At 47.1% G+C, this 20,681-nt stretch overlaps 2 protein-coding genes across 5 annotated transcripts in view; one reads left to right on the plus strand and one right to left on the minus strand.

The window, feature by feature from the left end:
* The first annotated feature begins 794 nt into the window (after window positions 1-794).
* Window positions 795-1,905, plus strand: LOC113036284 (olfactory receptor 51E2-like). The gene has a single exon (XM_026192515.1). It carries the CDS (start codon window positions 910-912, stop codon window positions 1,903-1,905), a length of 996 nt encoding a protein of 331 aa, XP_026048300.1. The 5' UTR covers window positions 795-909.
* Window positions 1,906-4,989: 3,084 nt separating this feature from the next.
* arrb1 (arrestin, beta 1) overlaps window positions 4,990-20,681 on the minus strand; it is a 47,030-nt gene continuing 31,338 nt past the window's right edge. For all 4 annotated transcript variants that reach the window (XM_026193161.1, XM_026193160.1, XM_026193162.1 and 1 more), the window contains 15 exons: window positions 13,211-13,241; window positions 13,050-13,110; window positions 12,893-12,937; window positions 12,445-12,641; window positions 11,273-11,332; window positions 11,052-11,119; window positions 10,758-10,893; window positions 10,280-10,364; window positions 10,131-10,203; window positions 9,870-10,007; window positions 9,695-9,778; window positions 9,120-9,143; window positions 8,915-8,985; window positions 7,573-7,621; window positions 4,990-6,240 (listed from right to left, as the gene is read on the minus strand). In XM_026193161.1, coding sequence (XP_026048946.1) covers window positions 6,129-6,240; window positions 7,573-7,621; window positions 8,915-8,985; window positions 9,120-9,143; window positions 9,695-9,778; window positions 9,870-10,007; window positions 10,131-10,203; window positions 10,280-10,364; window positions 10,758-10,893; window positions 11,052-11,119; window positions 11,273-11,332; window positions 12,445-12,641; window positions 12,893-12,937; window positions 13,050-13,110; window positions 13,211-13,241 — 1,234 coding nt within the window. In that variant the 3' untranslated portion in view covers window positions 4,990-6,128. The remainder of the gene's footprint in view (window positions 6,241-7,572; window positions 7,622-8,914; window positions 8,986-9,119; window positions 9,144-9,694; window positions 9,779-9,869; window positions 10,008-10,130; window positions 10,204-10,279; window positions 10,365-10,757; window positions 10,894-11,051; window positions 11,120-11,272; window positions 11,333-12,444; window positions 12,642-12,892; window positions 12,938-13,049; window positions 13,111-13,210; window positions 13,242-20,681) is intronic.

Consider the following 20,681-nt stretch of genomic DNA (forward strand, 5'->3'; position numbering starts at 1 on the left):
CGTCCTCTTCAGTCTAAGGACCTCCATGTTTGGATGGGTCTGACCTCAGATCTGTTTTAAGGAGTTTTGGTCCAGAGGACATGGTGCTGTTTCTCCATCGTGGTCACACGTGGCTTCATCTCTGTGTGATGGAGCAGTAACCTGCACGCTGAGCTGCTCGCTGGTTCTTTTGAAGTGTTCCTGAGCCCGTGCACTGATGTTGTAATGTACAGGTCACAGTTATCGGCCTTGTCCCTGTGCATGACGAGACGTTCAAAGACAATTTGGAACTGAAGAACATTATTCTGAAATTGCAGTTTTTTGCAGGCCTGTCACTGACCTGTTGCCAATTAGTTATCAAATGTTCCTCTCACTGTTTCTTACTTTTCCGGCCTTTTGTTGCCTCATCCTAACTTCTCTGAGACGTGTTGCTGCCATCAAATTAGATATCAGGAATATGTCCTCTGTGTTCTATTGTGAGTAAAATACGAGTTTGTGAGATTTAAAATCTTTGTATTCCGTTTACATTTTCAAAAGTTCCAGATGAACCAATGCACTAACTACTTATGTAGAAATCCCTTTTTTTTTGGTCATTATTTACCAAAAAAAACCTGTTTAAAAGAAAAAAATACTGCACTGTTTTACAGCTACGGTTACAGCACCAAAATTCAGTGAACTTAAGCACAGCCGATTCTTTCACACATGTCGGTAAAGGCAGACTGCGCGGTGAGGTGCCCACCGCCAATTTAAATGAAGTATGCTCACTGTGTGTGCAATCTTTTCAGCAGCCTTAAAAATGTAATTGTGTTTGGAAGAAGTGGAAAATTTTAGCAGGCAAGAACTGCATTTGGATAAGTCCCCGTGTCCTCTCGGCGACGGTGGTGCTGACTGTTTCTGTGTGGCCGTCTCTGTGCAGGTGAAGCCAGAGCCATGTTGGAAGCACCGCTAAGCAGAAACTTCTCCCATTGCACATTTGTGTTACGAGGGTTTCCCTCGCTGCAGAAACACCGCCGGCTGTTGGCGCTGCCATTTAGCGCCTCCTACCTGTTGGTGCTGCTCGGAAACTCGCTGCTGGTGTACGTCATCTGCAGCGTGGAGAGACTGCACAGCCCCATGTACCTCCTCATTTGCACGCTCTGCTTTGTTGACATCCTGGTTGTGACAACCATCATCCCCAACATGCTCCTTGGCTTTCTGTTCGACTGGAATGAGATTTCATTGGTGGGCTGCTTGACTCAAATGTTCTTCATTCATTTCCTGTCCTCAGTGGAGTCAACCCTGTTGTTGGCAATGGCACTGGACCGCTACTTCGCCATCTGCCGGCCACTGCGCTACAATGAAATAATTAACTCCTCCATGCTGGTGAGGCTAGTGCTCTTCACGCTGGTGCGCAGCGTCTCCGTCATGGCGACGCTCGTAGGTTTGGCAGGTTCTCTGCAGTTCTGTGGTTCCAACGTAATCCAGCACTGCTACTGCGACCACATGGCGCTGGTCAGCCTGGCGTGTGACAGCACAAGCCGGAGCAGTGCAGCTGGCCTTGCTGTCATCATCTGCTTTGTAGGAGCTGACATACCAATTATTTTCTTTTCCTATATGAAGATACTGAGCGTGGTCTTGCGATCGGCAGCAGCCGGTGAAGACAGCAGGAAAGCTTTTCACACCTGCAGCACTCACCTCATTGTTATGATGTGTTTTTACCTGGTGGGCAGCATCACCTTCCTCTCTCACAACCTGAACATCCCCATACCAACAGATATCAACAATTCCATGGGACTCATGTACATCCTTTTCCCAGCAACAATCAACCCTATCATCTACGGAGTACGAACCAAAGAAATCCGTGACAGCTTTCTGAGAATTTTCAAAAACAGAGCAAAGAAAATAATGACTGCGAAGGTTTCGTCTGCTGGAAAAGAAAAATCATGAAGCCCCTCTTCTGTGGGGTTTGGTTTATATGATCTTCATGAACCTCTTTTATGCAAACATACTTTTTTTTATACAACTAATGCCTGTAGTTTCAGACTCTGAAGTGGAAACAGGACCTTGGAACCATCCCAGAGTTTCAGATTATAGACGGCTGCTTTGAAACTGGGTTCTGCTCATATGCACCAAATTTTTGCTTTTGGGAGTTCTTGGGTGCTGGAAAATATCCCGTCTGGGAACTCTGTTGTCCAGTTGGGGTACCTCATTTTTTAATGTTGGCAATAACAGAGAAACTTGTTGATGGGGAGGAAGGGCTTGCTGGAGGCCAAGTGTTGTTCTGTTACTGGACTTCTGTGCTGTTGGTCTATAATGAACATTGGTTGATTTTGTCATTTTTTACTACATGCAATGGCCAACTCACCTGTCTCTGACCTGGACTAGGTGTATTAAGGAGGATGCCAGACAGCCATGAAAAATGAAAGTGTGCTGGGAGGATCTGGGACGGGCCTTGGAGTGGAGATCTTCACCTCCTGCAAAACTTTTGCAGCATTATTCTGATTGGGGCCAGGGACACCGAGTCTGAATGGACCACATTCAACACCACCACTGCTGATGTGACTGAATGAGGCTATGGCTGTAAGGTGTTTAGGGCACGTCATGGCAGAGCCCCACCAGTAAACACTGGAGGTAAAGGGAAATGTGATGGTGAAGGAGTAGACCTATCAGGGATAAAGGGCTTATGGGACAGTTGGCATGTTTAGGCAGAGTACGACCATGACATGAAAAAAGAGTGGGAGTTTTTCAGGGAGTGAGGTATTTGCTGCTGCTGCTCTTGTGACCTAAGCGCAGATATGCAGCAGAAAAATCAAACTGTGACTGCAAGGTATACATGAGTCTGAAAACCTCCTGCAAGACGTGTTATCTGAAGTCTAACTGTTAATGAATGCTCAGGGATTCAGACATGCTGTCGAAAGCATTTGCTGTTTGGTGAATCACTATAAAGCTTCTTTAAAAGGCATCTCTACAATTAACACATTCATTCATTTCCTTAAATGGAACACCCAGCATTAGGCATTAGCACAAGTACCGTATTTTTCACACTATAAGGCGCTCTTAGAATTATTTAATTTTCTCAAAAATTGACAGTGCGCCTTATGTATGAATTCTGGTTGTGCTTACTGACCTCAAACTGATTTTTTGTGGTACACGGCGCTCAAAACTATGTCAAAAATGTTTCAGTACAACTTTGGTAAGCTACGAAGCCGCACCGCTTGATGGATTGTCGGAGCATTATGGCTACTGTAGTCAGGAGCCTCGTGGAGTGATCTGGGTCCTAAACTCCGTCCTTCAGGTCCCAAAGTCAAACGAACACTGCAGCATCACTGAGAGTTAAAAACTGTCTAAATTCTTTCATCTTTAATAAAAGTGTAACAGGTGTAGCAATTAAGTTTAACATCCAGGCATCCATGAAAACAGAATTTATTCAATTTAAAGAAGTTAGAAGTTAGCAGGAAGTTAGCTCGCTAGTTTCCACCTAAACATGATATAGCATGTTCTGACTGGGAGATTTCTGAAAAATTTCAAACATACAGCTTTGTTATCACTTCCAACATAAATGAAGACAGAAAACTAAACAGCAGTGACGTTTGTAGGGTTACTAAAGTTGGGCTAGCTGGTATATAATGATGTGCTACGTGATCGCTAGCGACACAGCTATGTTAGCATAACAAACACAGTGAAGCTGGAGGATGAACGCTAACTCTTTTCCACTCGATAAAAGTTAACGTGAGGGTTTCCGATGGTTAGGGACAAATGCAATCGCATGGCAGGATGCTGTAAACGGACCAAACTTCAGTCAGGAGAACAACTGAGATAATCCATCCACAATACGAGGTTAGTCATTAATATACTGCAACAACATGGGAATAGAACAGCTGCAGAGAATTCAGCATTAATGAATCAATGGTACAGAAGTGGAGGAAGCAAGAAGAATGAGTTGAGTAAAGTTTGACTTATTTGACTGTTTTGTTTCGCTTAATGCGCCTTATAATCTGAAAAATATGCTAGTCTTTATCTGCCTTCAGCTCACCCTTTTCCCAGCATCCTCCTCTGTTGCACCAACCTTCTGCATGTCCTCCTCCACTACATCCATGAATCTCCTCTGAGCTCCTCGTTGGTTGAAAAGTTCGTTTTTGTTTAGTTTCATGAATCCAGACAAATGGGGACACAAACGTCCTTTTATTTAAGATCCAGTGAAATATACAAGTTTTCCTCACGCCCCGCCAAAATGAACAGTCAGACACAGCTGATGTTTTCTGTTTTTTCTTAAACTGTACGTTACAATGCAAAAACTGGTTTCAGTCTGACTTTAAAGTAAGCAGAAACACATCTTACCCCTCATACAGGATGTTTGAGACTCTTTAACTTTGAATCTTTTCAAAATAAAGGTTTGCACAATTTCTTTACCTGCTCAAGTCACCTGATACGACATATGGATGGATGACATCCCTGCCAATTCTCTTACAAATCATTGATGAATTTCCATGTGGATTCTCTTTCTTCAGCACAGCCACTAGTTTTACTTTGTTTCTGTAAAATCAGCCGGCACGTAGGGATTGCCCATTAGAGCGCTAATCTTCAGCGGTCTAAGGAGCCAGTCCCACAGGCCGAGAGACCGGAGAACGACCCACTGGCAACCTCTGGTCATTGTTCACCAGCCAGCTGTGAGTGGTTAATGTAAAAGAAGGCCGCTACGCCACAAACCTCTCTGTGACTGCCTCCATCACCTGTAGTTTGCATATAAGACGTTGAGTCATCTGCAGACCAGTAAAAGTTGCATCTTCCATGCAAACTTCAGGCAACTGAGGCAGTCTGCCACAGGCCAGAACAACCACAGGAGGCTTTTGTTGCAGCACCATATTTCACCGAGCAACTGCCACAACCACTCGCCACCCAGTCACCAGCAGTGAGTGTTTGCTAGGAGGCCTGTGTGATGACCTCTGACCGCAACACTGTTCTATCAGATTTTATTTAGTGAATAAAATAATATTTTCCATTTTGCTTGCTGTCTCTGAGTTTCAGTTCAGTTTCAATAAAAGATCTTTCGGTTTATTTTCAGTTTTAAACTTTATTACATTTAAGGTAAGTGAAGATTTACTGGGTGACGAAATGTTTCGGATATTTCAGTAGAAATTTAACATTATTAGCTTCAGAATTAGCCTGTCACACTAAAGTGACTCATAATTATCAGAATGTTGTTTGAGGAAACAAAATATATATCTCTCCAGTCTTAAAAGCATTCACAACGATCAGGCCACAGTTCGAACAGTTGCTCTTTAAATTTCTGCCAGATGTCTGATTGTTTCAGTTAAACAGAGGTAAAGGTAACAAACACGTAAAGGATGCCAATTATATTTGTCTGACACATGTATCATATTAAAGCGCAGCGTTTACTTTAAGGCAACATGAAGCCGTGCTGATTTTAACAGAAACGAAGCGAATGGACGACCAGCGACTACCTGCAAGGAAGAAAATCGTTCTGATGATGATTCGGAAAATTATCAGCATGAACACATGAAACTGTATGCTATTTAAAATCAGTTTGATTATTCATGACATTAATAAATCATAGAAAGTATTTATTCATGCAAACTAGGCCACCGGTTGCTGTTAAATGGTCGGTGGCTCACTCTGACAGTTTGAGGTCCTCTTGTCGGGCGGCCCAGCAGATCACTTCGCTGCCGTTTCCCATCTGCTCTGCAGCTTCAGCAACACCGACTACAGATGGTTACTCAGCAAAATCCTCCATCGGCTGAAGTTTGTCTCCAGTGGCAGAGGGTTCAAGATCAACCGAGGCTGGCAGTGTTGTTTCTAAAGACTTTAAACTAATCTCAACACAACTTTACATCTGTTTGGTCCCTAATGGAAACACTTAGAACAAAGAGACATTAGAGGCATGCTACCAGCTGTCGTTAGGAGCTGCCGGGTCGGCGCTCCAGGCGACTCCGTCGGAGCAAAGAGCCGCTCCGATGTCTAGGCTGCAGTATTCTAGTTTTTTTTTTAAACACCTCACCGGGACTCAGAGAGGACAGACATGAACGAGCACACAAACACGGCACCACCGAGTGTTTAAAGGGTGTCCAGACTGTGGTTTGACCTAAAGGTGAACTCCATTAGCTCCACACTACATACAGCAGCAAAACAACAGCCGCAGTGTCTCCTCCCCTCTATCTGTCGTCCAGTTTGGGCGAGTCCACCGGCTCCTCGTCTTCATCCTTGTCGTCTTTTGCTCCGATCAGCCGCTGGCGGGCAAAGTCTTCGAAGATGATGTCATCGTCGCTGAGGGAGGGAGAGGTTATGGAAGTTAAATCAGAGACGCTAACTTGGTCATATGATTTTTGGTTTGAAATGAGTAATATGGCACTTATTAAATGTTTATTGTTTCGTATCCGTGGTTACCAGCGTTGGGAGCGTTATTTTTCTGTAACACGTCGCCGCACTAACATCTTAGTTACAATTAGTCGATATTTTACTGGTTAGCAACAAAAAGCTCTCAAACATTTTTGTGAATTCAACTTTCGTTTATGGACGTAATCGCGCCGAGACTCGTTTACAACGCATTTTAATCAGCTGATATGAGACGGTGCCTGGGACGGCTTTGTGTTCAGGCTGGTGAGCGAAGAAACATGTCCGAGCCTCCAAATTTCATAAACATTTGTGAATATAATGAACATGTAATGAAATAAAAAGTGAAAATAAAAAAGGCCAAACATATAAAAACAGTCCTGTGAATTTTTTTCAAACTATATTTACATTTTTTTATTTTCAAACTTGGTCTTTCGACCCACTTTTATATGACAGGGCCACATGAAACAAGACTAAAGTGGAAATGAAGGTTTTCTTCTGCTCTGACAGCAAAACGAGTGGATAAATCCTCCATCCTCTTTACTGTGACCATCGATATCCTCACATCTGTCCATTTCATTTTGTACCAACGCGCCCATCTCCCCAGTGTCTTCATCGCCACACTGTGTTTACTTGCTGAGAGAGCAGAGGGGACAGCAGCCGCGCCACTTTTAAAACAACAACTTTAACCGACGTGAGAAAGCTAACGGGCCATGACCCCGCCCTGCCATTTAGTAATGAGATTAATAATTACAGACGAAGCTGAAGACGAGCTGGAGACGGCAGAAAGAGTGTTTCACTGCTTTTACTTCTTCTTCCCCCTGTACAGACGTCTGAGGTAACAAAGACAGGAAGTGGAAATATTCGTTGGGCTGCAAGGAAAGAGGAAATAAAAACACACAAACGAGGAAGTGGCCTCGCTGTTCTGTATTTCATCTTTGCAGCTGGAGTCATTTCCTTTGTTGTTGCGTACGCATGAAATGATAATGAGTAAATTGCAGCGTCGGCTCACAGCGCTCGCGTTTGGCTGTGCTGGCAGCAGAACGAGTTTCCAGTTTAAAGCCCATTTCCTGCAGCTCCCACAGCAGCAGGCATTAAGACGCATTAAGACTGAAACTCTGGAGACGAGTCCATCACTGTTAATGCTGCAGCGGGCGCAGAGGAAACCTGTCTGCTGTCAGTGTTATTGATGAACCCGTAAACCAGAGCAGAACCAATCAGAGTGAGGAGGAGAGGCAGCGGCGAGACGGGAAGACGGCTGCTTACTTTGTGTCAAACTCGATGAGGTTCGCGTCGACTGGAGCCTCGTCTGCAGCTGTGGAGGAGCGAGAGATCACAGTTACACACCTGAGGAAAACTCTTGGCTCGTCTCTGTCAGAGCCAATTCAATCTTCTCACACCGACTCGTTTAAAATCCCCACACACCCTCAGTCTGAGCCTGGCTCCGGTCGTGACGCTCTGACCTGTCAGACAGCCCCGTGGAGCGCCGTCTTTGCGTCTGGAGCTCAGGTTTACTGAGGGAGACCTGATGACTCCGAGCAGCTCAGCTCTGGGTCTGTTCTCCACAACCGCCGCAAACAAGGAGGAAGAACTGCAGCAGGGCCGCAAGCACGGATTTACGTGGGTCTCTAACCGAGGCTGTGGGCAGGGGAGGAGCCAAATCCCAGTATCACACCAGTGCATTCAGTTACTAATAAAATATGGCTCTGAGGGACGCCGGCTTCACTTAGTGCATGAGTCACATGACACGCCGAACTTTGATGTGAGCGTGGACGGAGCCTGCAGCAGAGAGAGAGCCCTCCTCTTCCAGTTGGGTACACCTGTACAGGTGGCCAGTCTGACGCAGGGCTAACACAGAGAGACAGACAACCACTCACGCTCACATCTGTGGGCGGCAGCTATCTAAAGTAAGCATCTGTGGGAGGAAGCCGGAGTACCCGGAGAGAGCCCACACAGACACGGAGGAAAAGGCTCCGCTGGACTCAAACTCAGGACCTTGCTGCTATGAGGCAACAGTGCTAACCACTGCTCCACCGTGCCGCCCACAGAGAAAGATGAGAACCATGGCTCTGTGGTCGGTCAGATCCAGCTAATGCAAAGACAGCCCGGCTTTGTTAAACCTGACTCAGAGGATGCTCCTGTGCTGTGTCTGCTGGGCTGAACCTCCATGTGTCGCCACCGTCTCATCATCTCTTATTTACATTCGTCTTCTGAGCGTGCGTCCTGATCGCCGCTGCAGACCCTGCAGTTCTGCATTGTCACCTCCCACTAGCGTCTCTATTTTACAGCCCTAGCAGCTCTTGTAGAGCCTGTAGTGGGCGCTTCTAGAGGAGAAGAAGAAGAGTGCCGATTTGTCAGCTGACTCACCGGGACAGAGATCAGCCTTAAACACCTGAAGATGAATCCACAGCAGCATATTATCAGCATGTGGACATCATGAATACTATTACACTGAACATCAAATATTAATATGCTGCATTACAAATGTCTGCTTTCGAGGTCAGGTGACGCTCTGACCCTTTGAACCTGCGGCTGATAAAGGATGATGTAACGCATCATTTTAACTTCCTGTGTCTGTGAACGTCAGCAGGAACAGGAAGTGTCTCACCTTCCCTGTAGAAGGACTCCTCTAAAGGCTTCGGGTGCATTAACGTGAAGGGCAGCTCGACCGAGACGTCACTGAAACACAGATCATTGGTAACAACACAATAAAAGCATTTATGACCACGTCAGCACTGAGGTGTTCAGTGAGGTGTTCATGCGATCTTTGTAACTCTCGGTGTTTCCATCAATGCGAGAACATGAACGGTTACCTCGCTGCCAGATCTCCAAGGAGCCTGAAATCAATAAAAAGAAAGAGTTTCAGCTTCAATACAAGAGCACAGAGGATTTACGACGAGTGCATCCCAACGCTGTGGACATTTTCACATAACATCTTTCAAACGAACACAGATGCAGATTTGTTATGGTCCATGCACAGTTAAATAGCTTATCTCCAGTTTAGAAATGGGAACTTCTGCCCTCTGATGATTCTGCAGGTTTTTAAATCTTTTGGGCACCAGGTTGTGAGTGTTGATCAGGCGACCGCGTGCCACACGGCTGAGACGGCCGGCCGGGTTTGAGTCCGAACCCCGGGCTTTGCCACATGTCTGCCCCCTCTTTCCTGTCCTAGTCTATCAAATAAAGCTGAAAAGGCCATAAATAACATTTCTGTTTGTCACCAGCTGAGGGGTCTGATTTGTGGACGATATAACCTGAAGCTAAAACGCCACAGTCTGCACAGAGAGCAGAGCGTCACACGACGGCGTGACGAACAAGGATTAACATCTGAGCTCAGGGTCAGCAGGCGACCATTTAACATTTAAAGCTCCTCTCGCACGATACTGACCCGCCACGAGACACAACCAGCTTCACTTTGACTTTGTAGGACACGATGATGCCGAGAATCTCCTTATTGGCTCCATCTCTCAACCTGCACAGCAGACAAAATATTCACACGTCACTCTGCTTGGCTGTCTCGGCCCCGCTGGCAGCGAAGGCGGCGTGAAGGCGGCTGGACTCACAGCGTGCTGGACGCCAGGTTGGTGTCCTCGTGCTTCAGTTTTCCGTCCAGAGCGAGACCTCGTTTCTCGCGATTGTTGGCCAGAAACGGAGTGAGGGTGAAAACTTTGCAGAAAGTCGAACTGGGAGCCACAACGTCACTGAGGAGAGGGAAATAGAGAAGCTTCAGCTGATTTCACATTAGAGAGCTCGTCAGCAGCGTCAGTTTTTCGCTTACTCCAACTTTTGATTCCTTAGTGTCAAACTTTATGGATGAAACTCACTCTGACTCCTCGGTGGCCACGGGACATTTGTACTGAGCCGTGTTGAACAGGCAGATGTCGGCGTACTGTCGCACTGTGGACACAAATATCAGCATTTAGGAGGACGTGGAGACGTGGAGATACACACAGGAAGCAGCGCCCTGACTTGCCTGAGATCTTCATCTTCTTCACGGTCTTGTTGGTGTTGTTGGTGACGTGAACGTTGACGCTGATTGGCTCACCGTGGTAATAGATCTGAGACACAACAGACAGATGACCTCACGGCTCACAACAACCTTTATGACATTCACCTGGTTAAATCGGCGTACAGGCTAAAAGTTTGTGTTATTAGGGGCGTGGCCTCCCTGACTGGCAGGTGGATGGTGACACCTAGACCTCTGCACCTTGTTTGTGCTGTTGGAGCCTATTGGAGCATTTCTAATGACATCACGTGACCAATAACATGTGTGCTGGGAGGTCGCTGCACTAACAGAGCGTCCCGGAGTCTGAGCTCCAGTTTAAGTGAAATTCAAAGATTTGATTGGCTGTTACTCTGATGAGCAGGCAAACACTTCCGTTTGTGCTCCATAGATGAGCTCTGCTGGCTGCTGGTGGGTGAACTGAGTGAATCTGTCCCTCAGGAGTTACCTCCTTGTCCAGCGAGGCCTCCAGGTGCAGCGGTTTGTCCGACATCAGGAACTGTCTGGTGGTTTCTGCCGTCGGCTGAGGGCCAGGTTTCTCTGGAGCGTACTGCACCTTCCTGATCACCAGACGCACAGAGTTCCTGCAGCAACACAACATAGCTCAGACATTTATTTCAGAGTGGATGTGTCCCAGATTATTCTGTTCACGTGTGTGTGCGGGCACGAGCGCTCTCAGTTTCATTCATAATTCACGTCTTTGTTGTGCCGCTCGGCCGGACTGCGGCTGACTCACGTTTACCTTTTGTGGATCTTTTCTTCAACATTTTCGGCACAGAAAGCTTTCACCTCAAAGTCGACTCCGCAGGCCTGAGGACACACCACAGCGAGACGTGTCTTCAGATTCATTTAAATCCAGACACGTTTCCACCTTTGAAAGGAGCTTCAAACCCAGAGGGTCTGCACGGCGGCACGAATCGAGCACAAAGCAAAAGAAAATGACAGCGGACGTCGTGGCTTTACCTTTCCGGTGTCCTCCGGTCCCGGCTGCAGGGTGACCGAACACGGCAGGTTCAGAGGAATCTGAAAAGATATGAAATATTCAAAACATCTGAAACATTTATGGGCAGGGCAGAGAGTGAGGATGCTGCGGGTTCCTGCGCCGCCGTCGCTTCTCTTTGTTTTTCTGCATTTTCTGTTTTTGAACTCCAAGAACAAAAAGTTCCTCCTCTGGGTTTGTGAGACGAGAACATCTGTGAGGACGGGAAGCTCCCAGAGAAGACGCTGGACACATGAGTCACTGAGGCTTGATGGATGATGTTACGTGATGAAGCATCATGCACGAGGCAGCGTTTTAGCTGTTGTTTTCCAAACTAATTGAATCATTTATTCATTCATATCTCAACGAACAGCTTCATCTGTCATTATTTTCTACTAATGGATACATTTCCATTAAGTCCGGGATCCTGTTTACATGGATCTTTGTCAACTTTCCATGTAATTTCTCACAAATTGTTCAGAATGATGCAAAGATGAAATGAAGACATTTGATATCCAAGACTTCAAACATGGAGCCTGGCAGCTCGGCACCAATAACACCGGAGTTGGTGCAGCACGCCGAGAAAAAAACTAATTAGAAAAGTCTTAATATTAACGAGGAGGTCTTTGACGGCCTGATAACCACTGCCTGTTAGTGAAACGTGTGACGGCACGTGTCTGTTCACGCGTGTTTTTACTGTCAGTTACATGAAATCAGTATCAAACTGGTCCAACAGTGATGGCTGTGGCTGATGGCAGGGTGTCGTGATCGCCTATGGTTTGTGTGGAAGACGCCAACTTGTCTGCAAACACTCGCTATGGACTCTCCGAGCTGTAGCAAATTTGCCTTCAAAATAAAAGCCTTTTGAAATGTGTTGGCTGCAGTGGGAAGTTTCACCACGGCTCGGGGAGTAAATGGGGTGTTTGCAAACTGCAGAAACCATGGCAACCAGCATCATCCTTGTGATGGAAAACACCCAGCGACAGCCAGCAACCTCAGCACCAACCGGTCGGGGAATAATCGTCTCCCCTTGCAACCGGAGGCTGCCAGGAAGCTGGTCTGCCTGGATCCAGCACCTCTGTGGGAGAATAAAAGCTAAAAGCACTCTGTCACAGATCAGCGGACAAATATTCAGGTGGCCCGGCGGCCTCCGTACCTCGAAGGTGAACGGGTAGGCGTGTTCTCCCAGTTTTTTAATCAGACGTTCCTGAAGACGAGTCAGAGTCTTCTTCTCTTCGGTGACCGGAGGAAACGCCTGGATGTTCGCCACAAACAGGTCCTTCCGGAACGTCAATCCGAGGACGTCCAAATCCTCGCGACCATAACGGAACGCACACGTCAGAGTCACAAACACTGATGGGGCGAGAACAAAGACAATCAGTGATGGAAGCTGATTAACAGAAAACCGAAACATGTTGCACATTAATGTGAGACGCCATCTTCCTGCTCGTGGTTTTTACAGCAGGACGTGAGCCCAAAGTGAAGCAGCGTGCTCTGATAACACCAGCCAGTGAGGTTTCTGGGTAATCGCTCACATCCACAGCTGCAGCGATTTCTCTGAGCAGCAGCTCAGCTTTCAGCTTTCCCGCACTCGGGCTTCTCACCTTTCCTCTCCTTCAGGTACTCCGGGTCGATCAGAACGACGCCGTCTGCGAGGAGAAAACAAGATCTTCAGCAAAGTCGCTTTTGCTTCAAAAGTCAACTTAAATTTAAATGTGAGTGAAGCTCCAGGATGGAGCCACAGACTGAACAAGATCTCACCGACAGGCTCCACCCGATCCACGTGGTCCACGAAGTCTCTCTTCCCCAGGTAGACGGTGAGCTGAGGGAGGAAGAGCTGCTGTTAGTCAGCCTGAAACTGTCGCTGCTGTTTCGGGCATCAGCAAACTGTCACACCTGCACTGTGCTAAAGGAGGACTCACCTTTCCATTGGGGCTGGCTTTCTTAAACACTCTGCAGACAGAGAGAAGAGCACAGGTCACACTGTTTGAGTATCTCATACTTTTAAATAAAACTGTCCAAGAAAAGTCTGGAAACAGTGAAACAGTCAGAGCGCGCCACACTTCAGGAATAAATTTTAAATTGTCGGACTTTCTTCTGTTTTAGCAGCAGAAGTGGTTTCTCACATGACCCCTGCCTGTAAAACACCCAGAAAACTCAGACTACCCAAGCTGAGTGAGTCCAGGTGTGCTGCCAGATGTTGGTGCTGATGTATTTTGGGTTTCATGAAGCTCGTGTTGCTCCTAACCCTGCAGATGTGCTCCAGCCCTGAGCTGCGTTCACTCCTCTGAAGGCCACTGTTGGGGAGTAATGGAATACATGTACTGGCATTACATGTTAAATGCAAAATATGAGTAACTGTATTCCATTACAGTTACCACTGAAAAAGGTGGTATTCAGAATACAGTTACTTTGTTGAAATAAATGGATTACACAGCGGTACTTTCCTGTTTCATATGTTCGGCTGTCCCCTCGCTGTTTTTGGTCATTCTACTTGCGGCCGCATAACGACGTGAAGAAGTTTTTAAAAAAATTATTATTCAAAAAAGGATTTGATACGAAAGCAATAAGCAGACATCGGCCTAAAGAGTGTAGCCCAGCTGTGAGTAAGCTGTTAAGACTCGACTGTACGCTGTGTTCCTGTTTTCCTCTGAAACAATAAGTCCCGTTGGAGCCTTTCAACGCCTCTCTGTCTCTAGCAAAGTCGACCCAGACAACAAAGTAAAGCTAGTTTTCAGCTACGAGCCGACACGAACCCGCCGTATTAGCCAGAGGTCCCTTTACTACAGTTCGGAGCTTCAGTAACAGTAATAAATCACATTCATGTTGTTGTAAAAAGCATGATAATATATTAAGTAATCCAAAGTATTCAGAATAGTTACTCTCATTGAGTAACGTAACGGAATACGTTACAGAATACATTTTGGGGCATGTAATCTGTTACCTGTAGTGGAATACATTCTAAAGTAACCTTCCCAGCTCTGTCTGACACGTTGCTGACCTCATTCGGTCTGAAGCTTTGTCTCCATCTCTTTTCTTCTGACCGAGTGAAACTGAAGGTGGCAGGAGGCGTCCAGCCTGCAGCCGGCAGAGCCTCGGGGAGGCCCTGCTCTCCACACAGGGCCCAAACATCACAAACATCATCTTCACTATGAGAACCTCAAAAGGTTGATTCTGCTCATGTGGACGTAGCATTTTCAGCAGAGACTCAAACCTCAGTCACAGTGAAACTAGCCCACTGAATGAACAGCAAATGTGCTGTTTGTAAGGTTGTAAACCTGAAAACATCCAGATGAACAGAATCAACCTTTTGGGATTTCCTTACCTGGATTACTGAGCGTGCATTATCACTTTCATTATCAGAAGCTACTTTGCGCCTGTTTTGTGTATCGTGTCAGAGCAGAGCGATGATGAGCGCCAGGCTGTGACCAGCAGAGCTCTCGTGTCCACAGCTGTGCAGATTTCTGAGCTGAGAGTGATGCAAGAAGAAAACGAGTAAGTCTGGCTTCAGACGGGCTGTGAGTGTCGGAGCAGTGGCTGGATGACGTCTGGTGTTTGCTGGGACCCTGCACAGTCACATATTACAGAGGGTGTGCCGTCAGCAGCTTCCTCTCTGCATTTCTGTCTAATGCTGCCCGACAGCGTGACGCCCCTCTCCTCACCCCGCGTTAATGTTGTCATAAATTAGCTGATGGCTCCATTAGCTTTCAGCTTCCTCCTGAGTGGCTCTTCATCAATCACCAGCATCGGGACGCCGTTTTTAGCCGGAAACCGGAGGGACTCCTGGGAGCTGCCCACTGCACGATCACCTGCTCATCACACTCTCTGCAATTAGTCCAATTAAACCTTAACACGGAGCAGCTCTGCCATCTGAAATCACGAATCAGGCTGAGCGGCTGGAGGTAGAGCACCGGCTCTGTGACGGCGACAGCAGACGTTTATCGACCTCAGTGGTCACTTCTTGATTTTTAATCACAGCTGAGTGAACGTGTCGGTTTCAGACAAGGCCGGGACAAAACACGGCGTCCTCACAAACCGCTGTGCTAAACACTGGACATATAAATGCTGGTGTTTGTGTGAAATGAGAGAAAAGATGCTGAAAGCTTCGGTAACAGGAAGCGAGCGTCTGAGAGAGTGTAAACACGATTAAAGATTCATTGAAAGAGAGCAGAGCTGAATCTTCAGAGCCGAGGATGCGGTTAGAGCTTCATCGCGCAGACGTGAATCAGTGCAGGGTTACAGCACGAGAGGGGCTCACATTTCATCTGAGCGCGAGTAACGACTTTATCACATCAAAGACGCCAAGACAGCTCAAAGACCAGCAAGAAGGCAGAGCTCCTTTTAAGCAAATATTATTACATTTGTCCACTTTTCCCTTTCTGGGTCCAAAGCTGCTGCCACACAGGCAGAGGTGAAGCACCTGGACAGGTACACCTGTTTAGAACCACCACTGAACCAAACAACAAGCTGAAATCAAAGACGTGTGGAGAAGCACCTGATGTGGGTTCTGACGTCCTCCTGCTCTTTCCTGTTTTCACGTCAGTGCTCAGGTTCATCCAAACTGAGCCCGGTCCCTCTGAGGCTCGTTCACACGTGAATAAACACACTTCCTGTGTAAGAGAGTGATGTGCGTCACCCCAAACACTCTGATGCATCATCATTGCTCCTTATTGTTGGGATTATTGTTGTTATCACTTAACCCTCTCGAGGCAGGCGTTGCAGATTTGCAACAGTTACAAACTAACAACCTGATCACCCCACAGACATATTGTTTTTACTCAGAAGTACCACTGCAGGTATTTGTTTGTGCATTAGCAACAAAAACGTAATTTGAGCCTGAGAGGGTTAAACTGATGTTTAATCCTGAATATCGATGAATATTGACGCGTATGGAGACATTTCTGTCACAATAAAAAACGTGGATTCTTCTACGCAACCGTCTGTTGGAAGGACTTTCACTGATTCATTTGCTCTCTTTCTGTGTCAGGAATAAGTTTGGTGCCTTTGAGATTTTCTCACGCGTCGTGGTTCGCTCGTGGTTGGTGCAGGTGAAGCGGCCGCGCCGCTGATCGATCGGCCGCTCTGACACAGGGGGAACGCTAACTGCCCGATCGATGCCTGATTGTTGTGTCAGCTCTGCAGCAGCAGACGGCCGATGATTGAAGACTCCCTCGATACCCAAACTGCAGCAGAGACTCAAACCGGCTTTTTTCGCCTCCTCAGATCTACGACCGTCAGGTGTGACTGGACTGTGTCCGCTTTCCCACAGAGCTGCTTCTCCGTTCTAGCCCTCGGCCGGCTCAGCATTAAAGCTGGACCTGGTTCTGCCGGGCTCAGGAACACGACTGAAAACCACCAGCACGAACGCATGAGGCTCGGCCTCAGCCACGCAGAGAACAGGCAGCTGGTTTCAGATTATATCCAGAGATCACAGATGCTCTGGTCTCTGGGCTGCAGAGGGAGGGACGCTTATCAGCGCTTACTTCATGACACCGGAAACACGGGAATCCAACAGAAACATCTGGCAGCCATTAAAAACATCTGTGCTTCAAACAGGTGTGAGCACAGTGTGAAAATAAAACCCACTGTGGGGAAATAAAGAGACATTTTCAGTGTCCTGACTCACACACCTGAACGACTGTGGAAATCAGTCACTGAAGATGTTTCACCAAGAACCGATGGGGAACCAGCAGCGGCTGCTTTGGTCTCATTTAGTCAAAATCAACCCAGACTGTCGGGAGCTTTCCCACGGAGGAGCAGGTTTACACGAGCAGCCAGTTCAAACACAACACAAACCTTTATTCCATTTTCTATTAAACATGAAACTCTGTGAAAAGCAGGCTGGAACCTGCAGCTCTCACAGTTACTGTCTCAGGTGATTTATTCTTCGTTCTGTGTGTTAAAACTGGGAAAAGCTCCTGGAGGCTCCGTGAATCCGCTGACTCCTCGGGTCCTCCGGCCAACTTTAGCTTTCACTTTAAAATCCCTGTAATTACTTTTAGGGCCTGGCACAGCCTGACTGCAGCATTAATCAATGAGCTGCTGATCACACTTACCGCTGACAGCTTTATTGGTACAGCACCTTTTAACAGTGAGCAAAATCTAAATCTTTATATGAAACAAAATGAGCAGATATAAAATAAAGACGAGGCCACGAGAACTGAAACCAGCCCGTTGTTTGTTTTTTAAAGAATAGAATATCTTTACACAGGAAAGATATGTACAAGTTACACATACACCTGCACACATACAGATACACCCATACAAACATGCACGGGGGGCATGTCCAGGGTGTGAGGGGTCCTTGATGATGATGCTGGCTTTCTGCTGAAGTCTGCCAGTATAATAGAATAGAATAGAATAGAATAGAATACTTTTTATTTGTCAATTTCTTCAAATGTACTTGCCATACAAAGGAATTGAAATTACGTTTCACACTGTCCCATGCGTAGACGTATAAATGTCTCTGAGGGGGTCAGTGAGGTGCCGATTGCCCGCTCTGCTGCCCTCACCACCCGCTGCAGTTTCCTCTTGCCCTCCATGGTGCAGCAGTTGAACCAGAGTGTGCAGCAGGAGGTCAGAAATCTCTCGATGGTGGAGCGGTTGTGGTTAATTAGCAGTCTCTGGGGTAACTGGGCCTGACGTCGTTTCCTGAGGAAGTACAGCCATTGTTGTGCTTTCCCTACCTGGTGGGAGATGTTTGTGGACCAGGTGAGGCTGGCCGAGATGTGGGCTCCGAGGAACTTAAAGCTCTCCACCCTTTCTACCTCCTCCATCAATGTAGAGGGTGGAGTGCTCAGTCGATTACCATCTCCTTGGTCTCGGCTGTGTTCAGATGCAGGTTGTTGTCGTCATCGCTTCAGATGCTGAACCTCCTCTCTGTAGCTGAATCATCGCTGTTGTCGATCAGTCCTATGATGGTGGTGTCAGCAAATTTTATAATGGTGTTACTGGTGTGGATTGGTGAACAGTTATGGGAGAAAAGTGAGTATAAGAGGGGACTGAGGACACACCCCTGTGGGACACCTACATTCAGGATGAGGGTGGAGGAGGTGTGCTCTCCCATCCTGATGTTCTGGGGTCACGCAGGAAGTCCAGTATCCAGCTGCACAGTGAGCTGCTGAGTCATGAGTTGCTTATTAACCAGTTTGTGGGGTTGGACTGTGTTGAAGGCAGAGCTGGTCCACAAACAGCATTCTCACACAGGTGTTGCTACTGTCCAGGTGAGGGCTGTGTGAAGAGCTGTTATTATGGCGTCCTCTGTCGACCTGTTTGCCCAGTATGTAAACTGGTGTGGCCGGTCCTCACTGCAGTAAAAGTACTAACACCAACCAAAAGTAGAAGAGGAAATATCCGGTAAGAGTCAAGCTCAAGGAACGCAGCGGTAACTCAAACAACCACAGCATGCAGAAGAGCATCTCTGAGGCCAAAGCAGCAGCAGGAGACCACACCGCTGCTGCTCAGGTCAGCAAAGGAAACTGAGGTTAAAGTTCACACAAACTCACAAAGGTGGAAAAACGCGTCCTGGTCTGATGAGCGCCGATTTGCGTCTGCGTTCAGCTGCTGCAGGTGTGATCGTCTCAGCGCTCAGATCTCCTCACACCAGCTTCATGAACCGTTCGCTGCACTCAGAGCAGCGACGGGAGATTCTCATCAAATCTGCAGCAGCTGTGTGCTGATGTCACAATGATGTCATAACGACGTGGACCAAAATCCCCGAACAGAACGGGTACAGCAGAGCTCTGTGTGGAGCAGCACCTTTTCATTCCCTCCCTCCTGATGTTCACAGCGGTCGTATGTGAATGTTAAACGAGTCACAAAGAAACCTGAGAGCGTGACGTGGCTCAGCTCTGTCCACTTACCCTCCACACAAGCACTCGAACAGATTCTGGGGCTGACGCTGCTTCCCGTGAAAACCTCCTCAGAGAGTCTCCCGAGCTGCTCTGTATGTCTGACTGATCAGCGGAGCTCGTTAATATTCTCCCGACACGACTCGTTCAGATCATTGAGCCCGAAAACACAGAAACACACTCAGACGACGGCAGCGCAGAAACGCTCCGCTGCCACATTCACCATCAGAATGAGCTGAAACATGTTTCTGCACGTCTCCTTTATTAGAGCTTCATTTTAGTGCGAGTCACAAACTGAAAGAAAAGGATGTGTGTGTGTGTGTGTGTGTGTGTGTGTGTGTGTGTGTGTGTGTGTGTGTGTGTGTGTGTGTGTGTGTGTGTGTGTGTGTGTGTGTGTGCGTGTGTCAGATGACCAGCAGTCAGAGAGGCAGAGGCCAAGCGTCCATCATCAGTGTCACTACGTCCGCTGTACTCAGAAAAGACTTCATGTCTCAGCCAATCCGGGCTCTGATGGCGGGTGCAGCAGTCTAAGCAGACCTTTAAAGTGGTTTACAGGAGGACTGCTCTCAAGTGCAGGCAGAGATACACAAGCAGCTGTTTGCAGACACCTGATCTCAGCTCAGACTCTCTCAGACAAATATTAAGAGCCCGATATGCAGAAAAACACCATCAACTGACTAAAGATGTGCAGGAACCAAAACTGCTCGAGTTCCTCATCAATAAGCCAGAAAGTCCCGGTTGCATCTGAGCATGCCCAGTTGGCCTGAAATACAGTACAGTGCAAAAGTTTTAGGCAGGTGTGAAAAACTGCTGTAAACAAAGAACGCTTTCAAAAATATAAATGATTGTTTATTGTCCCTAAATGTATTCTGTAGCAGGACAACGAGCCCAAACACACCGCCAAAGTCATGAAGAACTATCTCCAGTGTAAGTACTGGAAGTGATGGTGCGGCTCCCACAGAGCCCTGACATCAACATCATCGCGTGTGCCTGGTTACATGAAGAGACAGAAGGATGCAGATTAAGAGAAGATCTGTGCTTAGAACAACCTACCAGCCGAGTGCTCACACCAAATCCTGATTTCTCTTTTGTTCATTCACCGCATTTTGTTAATGGATGAGAATAAATGATTAAAACTTTTGTTTTGCAGCTCTGTCACTGAGGACACACCTGCAGGGTGAGCAGCACTGATGAGTTACAGGATGCACGCTGTCCACATCCACGAAAAACTACAAATAAGACATATTTAACTAAAACGAAAGAGTGCTGCCGTCTCAGACCACCTAAAGAAATGTGTCATCACGTCACAAGACCCTAACAGTTCCAACAAGACCCCAAAGCTAAGCTTAGCCGGTAAGTCCACAAGGAGACCTGAGGCAGTCATGCCTTACACAGCTGATGGATAAAAGACCAGGACTCCCTGTGGGACGCTGGCCTCGATCATGAGGGGGCAAAAAGTCCCAGAACCAAAATCAGAACCTGAATGATAATGTCATACCCCACCAGCTGTAAGATGAGCTACAGAACCTCATCCAGGACTCCC

Source organism: Astatotilapia calliptera, chromosome 14, assembly GCF_900246225.1.
Source record: "Astatotilapia calliptera chromosome 14, fAstCal1.2, whole genome shotgun sequence".
In the NCBI taxonomy this organism is placed as follows: domain Eukaryota; kingdom Metazoa; phylum Chordata; class Actinopteri; order Cichliformes; family Cichlidae; genus Astatotilapia; species Astatotilapia calliptera.

Excerpts from the sequence above, each read along its gene's own strand:
- LOC113036284 (XM_026192515.1), top strand. The coding sequence starts at position 910 with ATGTTGGAAGCACCGCTAAGCAGAAACTTCTCCCATTGCACATTTGTG.